This window comes from Procambarus clarkii, chromosome 67, assembly GCF_040958095.1.
Source record: "Procambarus clarkii isolate CNS0578487 chromosome 67, FALCON_Pclarkii_2.0, whole genome shotgun sequence".
Classification (NCBI taxonomy): Eukaryota; Metazoa; Arthropoda; class Malacostraca; order Decapoda; family Cambaridae; genus Procambarus; species Procambarus clarkii.
Window position 1 is genome coordinate 25,594,580 of NC_091216.1, and position 15,965 is coordinate 25,610,544.

Genomic DNA, 15,965 nt, shown 5'->3' on the forward strand with positions numbered 1-15,965 from the left:
GGATAGTAGGGTCTGTGTAGCGCTCAATATATCGTAACTTGACCATGTCGTAGCTCAGTCGATTAAGGCAGCGTCTGGGATGCTCTCGGACGCAGGTTCGAATCCTCGTCACGGCCCTTGTGGATTTGTTCAATATATCGTATCCCTTAGCCCAGTGGCCTTCGTCCTCGGCTCTCACACCCAGAATGGACTAGGGTTCAAGACCCAGGCGGGACCAAAAATGGTTGGGCACGTTTCCTATCATTTCTAATATGTGTACCCGGGAGTTAGGCAACTGTTGTGGGTGGCATACTAGGGAGAGTCGATAGTTATCCAAGGGGCGGATATTAACAGGCCTCACTGCCGGCATCCTGTCCCCAACAGCAGGAGTTGAAGAAACTGGAGCCATTTGGCTGTATTAAATATACCTTTCTGATGGTATAGAGATGGCTATGGGAGCCTCTATCCCTGGGGCATTGTAAGACTGGGAGCCTCTATCCCTGGGGTATTGTAAGACTGGGAGCCTCTATCCCTGGGGTATTGTAAGACTGGGAGCCTCTATCCCTGGGGTATTGTAAGAATGGGAGCCTCTATCCCTGGGGTATTGTAAGACTGGGAGCCTCTATCCCGGGATGTGGGACTGACCAATGCCAGCCGGCCTACCTGGCCGCCAGGTGGTGTGAACACCGACCAGCCGGCTATACCTGGCCGCCCTCTTGAGTCAGGCCACCGTGAACCGTTGACTTCTTGCGTCACAAAACCAACTTTACATTCATCAGAATTTACTTCAGTTCTTGCATTCATTTGGATTATTCAATTCACTTCCTGCATTCAATTTAAAAAAAAAAATAGTCCCAGCTTTTACAAATTTTAATATATTTTTTTATATGTATATAAATATACATTATTTATATATATTTTAATATTTTAAATATATATTTTTTTATATATATAAGTGTGGTATCTGCTGCGTCTGGTCGTGCGTCGCATGGTTTGTTTTATGGAACCAACCAATCCGTTATAAATGCGACGTAGTAGTGGTTATCTTGAGATGATTTCGGGGCTTTTTTTTTTTTTAGTGTCCCCGCGGCCCGGTCCTCGACCAGGCCTCCACCCCCAGGAAGCAGCCCGTGACAGCTGACTAACTCCCAGGTACCTATTTACTGCTAGGTAACAGGGGCATTCAGGGTGAAAGAAACTTTGCCCATTTGTTTCTGCCTCGTGCGGGAATCGAACCCGCGCCACAGAATTACGAGTCCTGCGCGCTATCCACCAGGCTACGAGGTGGTAGGCATTAATACAATATCACTGACGTTGTCAATGCAGTGTCCTTCCCAGGTTAGTTTGCATGGATTCGTAGCACTTTGGTTAGGTGAGGTGAGGTAAGGTAAAGGTTAGTTAACGTAAGGTAAAAAGTATTTTTTTGTTTTCTAACGGAGAGGCAAATTGGAGGAAACAAGGTGGTTGATGGCCCCAGGTATTAAAAGGCTTGAGCCATCATTAACAATCCGGCCTCTTGAATAGTACATTGTATTTTGACGTATGCCCCCACCGACCTCCTCCCCCCCCCTCCCCCCCCCCCCCAAAGGCCGAAAACTGGTGTGAAATCACTGCGGATCTTAAAATTGACGCGACGTTCCGTTTTCTATTTGTTGGTCATCTGGGATAGGTTAGGTTAGGGTAATTTAGTATATTAGGATAGTGACGTTCTGGACTCTGGAGAGGACGAGATGTAGTCAATACTTCCCACAGTGTGCTGACACTGTGGTCAATACCTCCCACACTGTACTGACACTGAGGTCACTACCCCCCCCCCACACTGTACTGACACTGTGGTCAATACCTCCCACACTGTACTGACACTGAGGTCACTACCCCCCCCCCACACTGTACTGACACTGTGGTCAATACCTCCCACACTGTACTGACACTGAGGTCACTACCCCCCCCCCACACTGTACTGACACTGTGGTCAATACCTCCCACACTGTACTGACACTGAGGTCACTACCCCCCCCCCCCACACTGTACTGACACTGTGGTCAATACCTCCCACACTGTACTGACACTGTGGTCAATACCTCCCACACTGTACTGACACTGAGGTCACTACCCCCCCCACACTGTACTGACACTGTGGTCAATACCTCCCACACTGTGGTCAATACCTCCCACACTGTGGTCAATACCTCCCACACTGTGGTCAATACCTCCCACACTGTACTGACACTGTGGTCACTACCCCCCACACACTGTACTGACACTGTGGTCAATACCTCCCACACTGTACTGAGGTCACTACCCCCCCCCACACTGTACTGACACTGTGGTCACTACCCCCACTCTGTGGTCACTAACTTTACGACTGGTCAACAGTGCGCCCATCCCACTCTTACCTGTTTTCTTGTCTTTGGGTTAATATTGTGTCTTCGTCAATATGCAGCTGGTGAACGGGACCCGCATCTCTTCGGTTCATGGCCGCACTCTGCTCTCGTTTTTGTATTGAGGTCGTCGACCCTTGTTTTGTTTTGTTTGGGAGCCTTAATGCGGTCGTCGACGCTTGCTTTGTTTTGTTTGAGAGTCTTAATGCAGTCATCAACCCTTGTATTATTTGTTTGAGACTTAATGCGGTCATCAACCCTTGTATTATTTGTTTGAGAGTCTTAATGCAGTCATCAACCCTTGAATTATTTGTTTGAGAGTCTTAATGCAGTCATCAACCCTTGTATTATTTGTTTGAGAGTCTTAATGCAGTCATCAACCCTTGAATTATTTGTTTGAGAGTCTTAATGCAGTCATCAACCCTTGTATTATTTGTTTGAGAGTCTTAATGCAGTCATCAACCCTTGTATTATTTGTTTGAGAGTCTTAATGCTGTCATCAACCCTTGAATTATTTGTTTGAGAGTCTTAATGCAGTCATTAACCCTTGTATTATTTGTTTGAGAGTCTTAATGCAGTCATCAACCCTTGTATTATTTGTTTGGGAGTCTTAATGCAGTCATCAACCCTTGTGTTATTTGTTTGGGAGTCTTAATGCAGTCATCAACCTATGCATTATTTGTTTGAGTCTTAATGCAGTCATCAACCCATGCATTATTTGAGTCTTAATAGTCATCAACCCTTGCACTATTTGAGTCTTAATAGTCATCAACCCATGCATTATTTGAGTCTTAATAGTCATCAACCCATGCATTATTTGAGTCTTAATAGTCATCAACCCATGCATTATTTGAGTCTTAATGCAGTCATCAACCCTTGTATTATTTGTTTGAGTCTTAATGCAGTCATCAACCTATGCATTATTTGAGTCTTAATAGTCATCAACCCATGCATTATTTGAGTCTTAATAGTCATCAACCCATGCATTATTTGAGTCTTAATAGTCATCAACCCATGCATTATTTGTCTTAATAGTCATCAACCCGTGTAATTGCAAACTCCTACTTAAAGTTGGCAGCACTAGACTCTTACTTAAGGTTGGCAGTCAAGGACTTAGTGCAATTATGCATTAAGATTTAACCTTTTTTTTTGTTAGTTTTATATATATTTTGAAGAGTTTTGAATAACTCTTGTTGAACGAAAACAAAATATTGTTTGAAATTTTTCATTAAGATCAGATTATCATTGTCTTCATTTAATTACCTGATCACTTAAGGTTTTGGTAAAGAATTCAGACATTTAATTTTGTAAATTTACGTTTTATTGATAATTGTTTTTAAACAAAAGTTCTTCTTAAATTGGCTTATTATATATATATATAATTTTTACAATAGATACTTGGTATGTGTAAGGGTCATAAAACACTATATTTCGGTTTGAATCGCATTTATGTCTACAAACTATTACATTCTATAATAATTGAATATATGCTATATATGCAAAACACATAATGCTAGGTGCACATATTAAATAATAAATCAATAAATTAAACTTTTTTAAATTTTCATCTTTAGAAACTAAACCATTTTGTCTTGCTATATAAATCCAACAGAAACTGGAAAAAGCTTCTATTGGTATAAATCAACACTTGACACAAGAGTGACGAGAGTGTCACGGGCTCTGTGGGGAGATGAGAGTGAAAAACAGGGCCGCCCTCTATCGAAATGTAAGACCAAGGCACTTGAAACACTGGACGTTCACCTGGGCGACCCTTCCGGTTAGTGGTTGTCAACTGCGTTAAATTTTGTGTGGAAAGTTTGTGTAGCACCCCCAGCCCAGGTGGCGCGCCGGGCCGTGGCGGGAGTCTGGCGCTGCAGGTCACATGCTGGAGGGCACCACACGCTGGCATGTTGCTCGTACGGCAACGTCCGCACAGCGTTGGTGCCCTCCTGTGTTGTAGTGGCAACTGCAGAGGTGGTGCCAGGCCATGGCGCGTTGTAGTGGCAGCAGAGGGGGGGGGGGGGGTTAGGGGGGTGGGTTATGCCAGATAACGGCAGTCGGAGAAGCTGCCACGATGAGTGGCAGCAGGAGGGAGAGCACCAAGAGAGGGGGATAGGGGTCCACAAACTTTATACTTGATAATTTTGCCTTCGGTTTGGTCTTGTGTTACTGCTGTTGCAGTGTGTCCCCACAGAACCAGTGTTTCAGAAAACACCAGAAAGTTATCAACCAATCGAGCCCTGAGCCTGGTGAAGCGACCTGATACTGTCTGTACAAGGAGGGTCAGGGCTGGATGGTTCAGGCCCCTCGACACACACATGTCGAAGGAATGGACATCAAGAGCGTCATCAACGGTTACAACAAGCCTGTAGTTGAACTGGGAGAGAACACGTAACATCAAATCAAACATGGAATAGCTCTGATTCAATAACTATGGAATACTTCAACCACGGTCCTCTGACTTAATGACTCGCTGACGTCTGGTAGCGTCAGCCCAGTCAGAACGGACCTCATTACAAACTAGCTTCTGGAAGCAGACACTTAACTGTTCTTTTACACTCTAAGGTATGGACTAGACTGGAAAAAAACATTGGTTTGGTTGCTGCTAACCCGTACGCCGGTCAGCTGGGGTTAGTGGAAAAATAATAGAGATATGTAGAATGTTAGAAAGAAATAGATTATTTTTTTTAGAGTCCACAAAGAGAGTATGGAATGCATATAATCACCTTAAAAACCTTTTTTTTTAAATTTGATTTTAAGAAAATATAGCATCAAAAAGACTAAAGTTCACGATCAATAGGGAAACAATCCTCATACAAAAGCATTCACATCACTACCCATTTCTAAGGTGCCTAATTTGTTAACGTCCCTGGTACGGGTGTGGAGCAGGAGCAGGGAGATGGCAAGAGGGGAGCGGAGCCCCGGGGTACTTGAGACGCCCCCCCTCCCGCCCCCGGGGTCATGGGGCACCCCCCCGGGGTCATGGGGCACCCCCCCCCGGGGTCTTGGGGCGTCCCCCGGGGCCAGCCGCACCTGCTGCTCCACCTTCTCACGCACACAACCCACGTTGTGGAATGTCATAAAAACGCCTAAATGGAAGTACCAGACGATTAACGCGGTTGTACATTTAGCACCAAAGTTTTGGTTTGAAAAGCATTATTACCATATGTCTTGATAATGTACTGTCTATGGCATTTTGAATAGCATACAATGGTAAATTACAAAAAAAATACAAAATCAATGAAGAAATATGACATGAGCATAATAGAGTGCCAGAGACAACACATTGTCAACTAGCTCTGCATGTTCACACAACTTTACTGACAAAGAACACTGAACTGTACTGAGGGTGGCGTAGACCTCTCCCCACACTGACGGTCAGTGTTGCAACTCTGCACCAGAGAGAGAGGCGCTACACCACCATAACTACGCCGACAAAAATCCACTTGTGACTTCTGCTAATACATTTGTTTTGACATGATAATAATTGTCCATGTGTCTTTTTGGTTTTGTAATTATTAGAAACAACTTGCATGAGTGGAAAGCTTCGAGACAGATTGACAGCTCTATCTACAAAGCTTCAAAAAACAGAAACCCTATCACCATATTGGTTAGTTTGTTAGTAGAGCAAAAGTGCACTACGGAAGAAGAGGGAGGGTGGGGGGGAGGGAAAGATTAGTCAGATCTGAGCAGACTGGAGATCACTTTGATAATCATACTTTGGGTCAGGTTCCTCAACATAGATAACTGTTTACGCCTGGGACTGTATCACAACAGACCGGAGATTCATTCATCTGACTAGATCTCACATACGATGTCTTCTTGCAGTCAATCTTAGTTTACGACCACCACAAAGCAAGGCCACTTTGGTTTGTCTTATGCTCGCAGGAAACTCGCCAAACGCAGGTGGTTGTGAGCAAGTGTGTCTTTGACTTGGGATATTGCCTTCTTGTGGTGAGAGGAGGAGGAGGGGGGCGGGCGCGGGCGGACCATTGACCACCTCTTGTACAGTGGGCGTAGTGGCGCCTACAACATGGGGGGGGGGGGGTAGGGGGCTGTTGCCCGCAGCCCTCTGTGGGCCCCGGCCAGTGTGTGTGCCCCCGGGACCATACTATGAAGTGTATGGGCTTTTGACTGTGTGGTTTGCTATTATAATTTGGTAACTGGGAACCACCATCAACAACTATCCTACATGCATGACTTAGAACTAGGGGCCTTAATTGAGAATCAGTGCAAAAATCAAAAATAAAACAGACTAAAAGTAAAAACTAGGACCTGGGTAGCTAGCATGTGACTAGGAAACTCGTGCATGCGTCGCAGCGCATGACTTGAGAGGTGTGTGGTGCAGGTAGGTAGGGGGGCGTCGAGGCGCCCCCGCTAGCGAGGCTCAGGGGGGGCGGCCCCAGCCCCAAATTGGGAGGCGCCCGGAACATCGGAGACGGCGGCGGGGGGCAGCGGGGGGGCTGGTTTTCGGGGCTATGGCAGCATCGCCCAGATGGGCTCACATGGCCGCGAGTTCACAAGTCATCCTCTCGCTCGAGGAAACAAACAAGGGGGAACAGAGGAGTAAACTATATACAAAGTTGGGTACACTGGGCTGTCAGAAAGATCTCATCATTGGTACTGGAAGGCATGGAAAGGCACAAATGCTTTGTCTCATAGATATTCACAATAAATCAAGGCTACAACATTTGGACAAAATGAGAGACATGCACCTTCAATATTTGTATCATGATAATAATAAAAGAATGCCCATATAACAGTCCTCCATCTTAGCCTTCTTATGAACATGTCTTCCTTGATATAGTCTAGCCTTAGGCCGCTCAGTCACTGGTATATACAGAATCTCTATCTCCTAGGTGTTGCAGCTGAGGTTGCCGCAGCTGTTGATGCTGCAGCTGAGGTAGCTGCAGTTGAGGTTGCTGCAGCCGAAGTGCCAGCCGAGGTTGCAGCATGTGAAGACGCTGCAGTTGAGGGTAGTGCTGCAGAGGGAGGGTGTGCGCGGGGCGCGGGGGGTGGGGGGACCGCCAGAGCCGGGTGTCCCCCGGCTGGGGCGGGGGAACACCGCTACTCGAGCTGCTCCAGAAACGTCGGAGACTTGAAGTACTCCGGTACTGTTTCGTCGAGACGCGCGATCACCTTGTAGATGGCTTTCTTCCAAGACTGCTCCTGGTCCTTCTGCTCCTGGATCGCCTTGAAGAACTCCTTTAACGTCTGTTCAACGACGTATCTAAAGTGCTCAGGGATCTGCTGGAACAAGAGCAGTGTCTAAATTAGTTATGGGTAATATATATATATATATATATATATTATATACAGATTTTAAATGCATATTACAAGTCAATTTCACACAATATATTCCTAATTCTGTGGTTTCACTAAATACCCGTTCCCACTGGCAGCCGCCCCGGCATCAGACCTCCCGCCCACTTTTCCCGCCAAACTCCCCGTCCCCGCCCACCGTCCCCGTCCCTCTTCCCGCCCCCCGCCCCCCGCCCCCGTCCCCGTCCCTCTTCCCGCCCCCCGCCCTCAGCTCTACATGACAACTACGAGAGAGCCACAAACCTCGAGGTGGTTGTTGCGGTTGTAGTGAAGGTTAAGAGCGCGGACGATCTCAGCGTCTAGCGTGACGGCGATGTCGTCGATGCTCTTGACCCCCTCGCTCAGGTACTGCCGCGCATACTTCTCCATCTGGATGTAGTAAAACTCCCTGCAGAGAGAAAGGGCTCATATTAGCATTTATGTAATTATATAATCTCTTATAATTATTTACATTGGTTTATATGTCTTACGCTCTAGATTATGTTGTTACAAATGCACATACATTGGATGCTGACCCCGTCGCTTATAAAAGCCTCGGTACAAATTTTTGTTAAAACTACTAATTCCATAATCTTGTGACCCTAAAAGAACGCATCGCTGAAATGGTAGGAATTGCAAAATAGCGCCAGTGTTCCGTAGAGGAGCCATAGGCACAATCACACAACATTGTCTGAACATCAGAGGTGGTCCTCGGCTGTTCAATACCCTCCCAGCAAGCACAAGCTACATTACAGGAACAGAAGTGGACATGTTCAAGATAACTTTACACACACTCCTTCAAGAAATACCGCACCAATCGGGTTGTGGTGGCTATGTGGGCCTGCGCACCGCTCCAAGCAACAGTCTGTTGAACCAAGTTTTCACAAGTCAAGCCTGGCCCCGGGCCGGGCTTTGGGAGTAGAACAACTCCCAGATCCCCATTCCAAGTCCACATACGGTATGGCCAATTATGACCACCACGTGGAAGCTCTGGAGAGAGTTAGGATCTTAGACAAGACGTTTTCAGTCACATAAGGGCTCTCGGACTAGGGAAAACAACAGTTCATGCTCCCACTACACAAAGTGGGTGATCACAGTACTCCTCTCAAGGGCTCACCGCCGTCCAAACAACTGAAGCAAGCGTCGACGACCTCATTAAGGCTCCCAAACAAAACAAAACAAGGGTTGACGACCTCAATACAAAAACGAGAGCAGAGTGCGGCCATGAACCGAAGAGATGCGGGTCCCGTTCACCAGCTGCATATTGACGAAGACACACAGCTACAGGCGGAGTACAAGGTATCAACGTGGAGGGAGAGAGGTTATACAGTAAAGCAGTACCAAATGAATATATTCGTGCGTGCGTGCGTGCGCCTCGACAATTAGCGTGGCGGGTGGAGTACATGAAACAGGCGCGAGAAGGCGCCGAGGGCGGGGAGCGACGCGCCACAAAGCAAAGACTAACGAAGCAAACAAAGCACATGTTAAAAATGGACACGGATGATTAGAGACAATAAAGGGTAGAGGCGGAGAACACTAGAGGGAGAGAGAGAGAGAGGGAGAGAGAGAGAGAGAGAGAGAGAGAGAGAGAGAGAGAGAGAGAGAGAGAGCGCGCGCGCGCGAGCAGATTAAGAATGAGGTGACCAACAGTGGAAAAAAACTTATGAAAACGTATGAAAAACTTCACACACACACACACACACACACACACACACACACACACACACACACACACACACACACACACACACACACACAACTAGGTGAGTACACACACATACAAACACACACACACACACACACACAAACACACACACACACACACACATACACACACACACACACACACACACACACACACACACACACACACACACACACACACACACACACTCCTCACCTCCCTCAATCATCTTCCTCACAACAGGAGGATGAATGAACGGACAAACAGGATGATCGGACAGGCGGGTAACTGAATGAAAAAAACAAGAGGATGAAGGAATAGGGGAATCGATGAAGGAATAGAAGGATGAAGGAAGGACCAGGAGGACGAATGAAGGAACGGGAGAACGAATGAAGGGGCGGGAGAGAGAGAGAGAGAGAGAGAGAGAGAGAGAGAGGGAGGGAGAGGGAGGGAGAGGGGGGGGGGGGAGGGGAGAGGGGAGAGGGGGGGGGGGAAGGAGGCTAGAGACCACAGGTGTGTACCAAACACCTGTGGTGCCCCTCACCTGTAAACACATTATTTTTTTTCATTGTGGGTTGCCGCTATACTGTCGACTCGTATTGTTGTTCCGTTATTTTCAAACGTCCGTTTTCCGTTTTTGCCCGTTAACGGTCATAGTATACGCCAGTGGGCGATGCTTATTCAGCGGCGTCAATGATTTGGGGCATCCTGGTCGTCCGCTTGAAGGTAGTGTTAGGTGGGGGCGGCGTATTGCTGTCAGGAGGAGGGGGGGGGGAGAGGGGGTAGGGGGCGAGTGTGGCACAGATGACTCCATCACCCCCCCCCCTTCCTCTCTCTCTCTCCCCCTCCTCCTCCCCCCATCCCTCCCCCACCATATAGACACGACACATCGTCCCCAATCTCCTACAACACTCTCCCTGACACACTTCTCCCCCACCATCTCCCCCACCACCTGATCTATCGTCCTTCTTATCCTTCTCTCTCTTCCCCATTCTCTACTTTATCTCCTCGCCCTCTGGCTCTTCCAATAATTAGGGGATGTCTTTATAACCGAATAACAGTGTAAGTTGGAATGGTGAGAAGTAATGACAGGAGAAGGACTTGCAGAAGAGAGGGGGGGGTGTGCCGCGGAGGGGGAGACAGAAGGGGTGGTAGAGAAAGGGCAGGGAGGAGGGGGGGGGAGGAGATAAGGAAGGAAGCGAGAAAAGTAAATAGAATTAAAAAAAGAAACAGCATTGGTAGGAAACGAAAATTAAGCTTCTCACACAATTACTCGAAAATGATTCTAAATCCCCACACACACAAAAAAGGAAGTAGGAGAAAGAGGGGAATAGGGAAGAATGGAGAGGAAAGAGGGGAAGGCAATAAGTAGGAGGCACAACACACAGCTCGGCATGAAGAACAACAGCGGCCTGCTAAGTAAAGCAAGTTACAAAAGACGACGAAAGAAAAGTAGAAACTAAAGTTTCGGTTCATGAGGGGAAATGAGAGAACGGGGGGGGGGGGGCGAGGGGAGATGGTGCAGCGATTGAAGGGGTTAAGAGAGGCAGAGGGGGGTGGGATGAGGGGGGGGGGAGTGGGAGGGTGCAGGGAAGGGGGGGTGTAGGTTGGGGAGAGGTTAACGGGTCATTGATCTGCAGATTACGATAAGATAGCGCCAAATCCAGGTCACTCTGCTCAAAATTTGAGTTTGAAAAGGATGCATTATGTTATCTTTGCTTCATGTGCACATGCGCGTGTGTGTGTGCACGCGTGCGCGAGGTCAACACATCAACGTACACGGCTAAGAGATACTGACAGAGAACAGCAGCCGTTATTGAGGACACTATGCAGGTGATGACGAGTGAGGGAGCCCCGCCACAGTGTTCACCACCAATGTTGGTGCGGGAGCAGCGCCCCCCCCTCTCACCACCCATTTAAGATCACAGAGATGACTAGGTTGCCAGCATCGTCACTTAGGTCTGTTTCCAGCCCTCCCTCGGGAGACTAGCGAGAAGGCACAACCATCGCTGACTAAATCCTGGTTATGAGTCAGTGAGAGGGGGCAGGGAGGACACATGAGGGGGTGGGGGGGTCGTGAGGGAAGAGGGAGGGGGGGGGGAAGGTAGTTATCGGGGACCTGTAACTGGGTGGTTGAGATATGTGAGAACACAGATGCACATGGCCCATGGCCAGGCGAGGAAGGGTAGAGCCGGGAGGAACATAAAGGAAGAGAGAGAGAGAGAGCAAGAAGCACCGTGATAATCTCCAAGTCAAGAATAAGGTGTGAAGGTCCACAAACAGTCGAGGAGAGATCTTGGGGATGTCCGGCGCGACCACTAGCCACATATTCCCGTCCACTCCCACCCCTGACGGCCACCACCAGCCCCGAGGACCACCACCAGCCCCGAGGACCACCACCAGCCCCGAGGACCACCACCAGCCCCGAGGACCACCACCAGCCCCGAGGACCACCACCACCAACCCCAAGGACCACCACCAGCAACCCAGAGGACCACCACGAACCTCCCCCAGCGGCTGCCTTAACCTCATACGAGAATCTTGCCGGGTCGTTGGCTCACCGCTTACCCACATCTCGCAAGGCAGAGAGTTAAGTTAATTGCCTAAATGTATGGCCCACTAGCAGCCTCCATTTGTTCGCTTGGCTGCTCAGGTCTTGTCAGGAGGTAAAACTTGTGATAGATGAGCCCCGCGTACGCGCGCAATCATACACCCCCCCCCCCCGCCCCCCCTCTCTCCACCCACTGAGAAAATGAGCTTCGTGGCCTGGAACAGCTTGAACAACACACTCTCAAACCCACTCTAATGTTATCTTCAAAGACACGAGTAAAACTACCCCGCCAACAAAGGTCGCACGCAGACAAGGGGTAATTATATGACCAAAAAGGCCGGCAACAAATGGCATTGCGCGCGGAAACATCTGTGACTTTGTAAACAAGAACGCATCTCCTCGACTTCCTCAAAAATATGTGTTAATTAGGCTAACGAGGCCACAGATAAGGCCGGAGATGCCGAGGACTAGACCCCTAAACGACTCCTCCGAGGGCAATTTGGCCCATATAAATCTAATGCCAACTTGAATGTGAAATGTGGCAAAGTCAGCGTTAATGAGGAGTAAGAAATCTCAGAGGCCGCGATAACCACGACTCTGGATTTGGTCACAGTGAGAAGCACTAACAACCTTTACTCTGGCTAATGTGTGTCTGTCTTAATGAATATTTAAGATGGGGTGACTTGGAGCCAGCGGTGTGATATGAGGTCTGGAGGTTGGACCAGCCACACTCACCCCCTCACCCACAAGTCTACGGATGACACCCGCCATGTTTCATTTAGTTGATACCCATTTATTAAAACTGAAAATTATTTTCATCATCCAACCCGTCCTCTTGACGATACTACGTCGCATTTTGACGTATACACCCCACGTCGCATTTTGACGCATACACCCCCACGTCGCATTTTGACGTATACACCCCCACGTCGCATTTTGACGTATACACCCCCACGTCGCATTTTGACGTATACACCCCCACGTCGCATTTTGACGCATACACCCCCACGTCGCATTTTGACGTATACACCCCCACGTCGCATTTTGACGCATACACCTCCACGTCGCATTTTGACGCATACACCCCCACGTCGCATTTTGACGTATACACCCCCACGTCGCATTTTGACGTATACACCCCCACGTCGCATTTTGACGCATACACCCCCACGTCGCATTTTGACGTATACACCCCCACGTCGCATTTTGACGTATACACCCCCACGTCGCATTTTGACGTATACACCCCCACGTCGCATTTTGACGTATACACCCCCACGTCGCATTTTGACGTATACACCCCCACGTCGCATTTTGACGTATACACCCCCACGTCGCATTTTGACGTATACACCCCCACGTCGCATTTTGACGTATACACCCCCACGTCGCATTTTGACGTATACACCCCTCCCTCCTTCCCTAACACCCAAAAACTGACGTCCTAGAAATCATTGCGGCTCGCAGAAATTGACGTGACGTCCCGTTTTCTATATGCGAGTCAACGGTTAGATTACAGTTTCGGTCAATTCGATACATCAGTTAAGTGATGATTTGAAGGCTCGGGAGGACACGCTGTATCATCAGCTCATCAAACAATCCTACCATACACACTAAGGACGTAGTGAGAGATTACCCTTGATAAAACTGGCCCCGCTGATATCAAATGCGAACCATTTCGCATCTTGGCACAAGATAGCAAAATCCTCCATGAAGCACGATTGACTGTTTATGTTATCCATTTGATAACCTAATTGCTGTCTCATTTTTATTACTGGGTGAAGATAGTAGACTTACGGCCTGTTATCCGCGGGACGTTGATGAGAGCACGCTGGGCCAGGGGAAAAAAAATTTAGGGGGGAAAAAATTTAGGGGGGGGGGAAAAAATCGAAGTTTACCGTACAGCTTGACAACCCCGGTAGACCGGTTGTGAGGTGGCCGGGTGTATAGTTGCCATGTGCACGATAATCTGCAGGCGCACTCGGTTCTACCGGAATTACTTGCTAGATACAGCACGCACACACACACACACACACACACACACACACACACACACACACACACACACACACACACACACACACACACACACACACACACAAAATAATGGTCCAAGAGCTAATACCCCGATTCTGCATACACAAATAATAAGTACACAATTAACCAATTACCTTACTGTTGTATGCACACACTTTTCACCACCTCAGCCCCCCCCCCAATTCCACATTTATCTTTTTAACACGTCGTCCCCCTATTCTAAAGGGCACTGATTGCCCTGATTTTTTCCCCTATATAATTTGGCGTGGGCGACGCGGAATGCACGCTGACGGACCTGCCTACATCTCCCGCCTTGAAAAATCACCTCCGGCAACTTTGAGAATGAAGCCCTTAAGGAGAGATCCTCGAGGGAGAGAGAGAGAGAGAGGAAGAGAGAGATGGGGGAAGAATTAGGAAAGTAGAGATAATGAGGGAGACAGGAGGAGGAGGAGGAGAAGAAAAGGATAAAGACAAAGAAATTGAGCGCGTTAATGAGGTCGCTCACTACCTGAGGGAAGGTTAAGACAATATAAAAGGGCCGCGAACCGAACAAGAAAACAGATGTTGAGAATTAGACAAGAAACAAGAAAAAACAAATTTGATGAAATATGAGTTGCTGGTTGAGAGAGAGAGAGAGAGAGAGAGAGAGAGAGACAGAGAGAGAGAGAGAGAGAGACTGAGAGAGAGAGACTGAGAGAGTGAGACTGAGAGAGTGAGACTGAGAGAGTGAGACTGAGAGAGTGAGACTGAGAGAGTGAGACTGAGAGAGTGAGACAGAGAGAGTGAGACAGAGAGAGTGAGACTGAGAGAGTGAGACTGAGAGAGTGAGACTGAGAGAGTGAGACTGAGAGAGAGAGAATGAGTGAGTGAGAGAGAGAGAGAGAGAAATCAATCCAGAGCAGCACTACTCTCCCCTGAATCTTTTGTACACTGGTACTTCCTCCCTGGTGAAGGAGTGGAGAGTCTCAAGGGGTCAGCCCAAGACGCAGCCCTCCCGTCTTGCTCACACGCTCTCTCCTCCTCCTCCTCCTCCTACCACAGTGCGGGCTGGTGTACACAGCAGCAGCAGCAGCGGCAGCAGGAGGCTGTGCATTCCTACAGGAGTGCTTATGCCCGCCTCAGGGTCCTAGCCCCAGGGTCCTGACCCCAGGGTCCTGACCCCAGGGTCCTGGCCGCCGCCACAGCCACATCAACGAGTTGAAGAATGATGACGTCATCTCTGCTGCATCCATCAACTCTTGATCTCCTTTCGAAACTTTTTTTTTTTTTAATATTACGAACCCTTGTCTTCCTCCTCCCCCTCCTCCTCCTCCTGTTCCCCTTCCTCCTCCCCCTGTTCCCCTTCCTCCTCCCCCCTCTCTCTCCCACCCACACTCCTAATCACCCTCTCGCTAAGCTTCCCCCCCCCCTCCTACTCCCCTCCCTTTCTCCTCCCACTCTCCCTTAACCCCCTTATGCATTCTCTCCGCCGCCGCAGCATCAAAGCCCTTCATAATAAGATAGACTCGTCACACTAAACCGGATAACATTGCAAACCTAAAAAACTTCCACTCCCCTTCCCCCCTCCCCTCTCTCCCGTATCCACGATCCGCAAACGCGAGCAGCAGCTGTAAGAATCCGCAGGCGGTCCGGGATGCGTTCGTGACAGCGAAGGGGGTTCAAAAACTTCGGCCATTGATTTTCTATGCGAACGGGGCGGCGGCGGGCGGCCCCTCCCCCTTACGTGCAGATACGATTAGCAGTAATTAGCACGGGGCTAAGACATGCACTCAGCGAGGCTGGGCTGTGGATCTGGGGTAGATCAGGCCCTGTGGCAACCCTGTGGCAGCCCTGTGGCAGCCCTGTGGCAGCCCTGTGGCAGCCCTGTGGCAGCCCAGGGCAGCCCAGGGCAGCCCTGTGGCAGCCCTGTGGCAACCCTGTGGCAGCCCTGTGGCAGCCCTGTGGCAACCCTGTGGCAGCCCTGTGGCAGCCCTGTGGCAGCCCAGGGCAGCCCAGGGGGCAGTCGGGGATACAGAAGGTGCATGAGAGAAAC

The 15,965-nt window shown here is 48.9% G+C and overlaps 1 protein-coding gene across 3 annotated transcripts in view; it reads right to left on the minus strand.

Moving 5' to 3' along the window:
- Positions 1–3,789: 3,789 nt before the first annotated feature.
- Positions 3,790–15,965, minus strand: part of LOC123767493 (homeobox protein prospero) — a 38,209-nt gene continuing 26,033 nt past the window's right edge. For 2 of the 3 annotated variants that reach the window (XM_069310523.1, XM_069310522.1), the window contains 2 exons: positions 7,926–8,070; positions 3,790–7,610 (listed from right to left, as the gene is read on the minus strand). In XM_069310523.1, coding sequence (XP_069166624.1) covers positions 7,428–7,610; positions 7,926–8,070 — 328 coding nt within the window. In that variant the 3' untranslated portion in view covers positions 3,790–7,427. The remainder of the gene's footprint in view (positions 7,611–7,925; positions 8,071–15,965) is intronic. The other variant, XM_069310521.1, reaches the window with a different exon arrangement.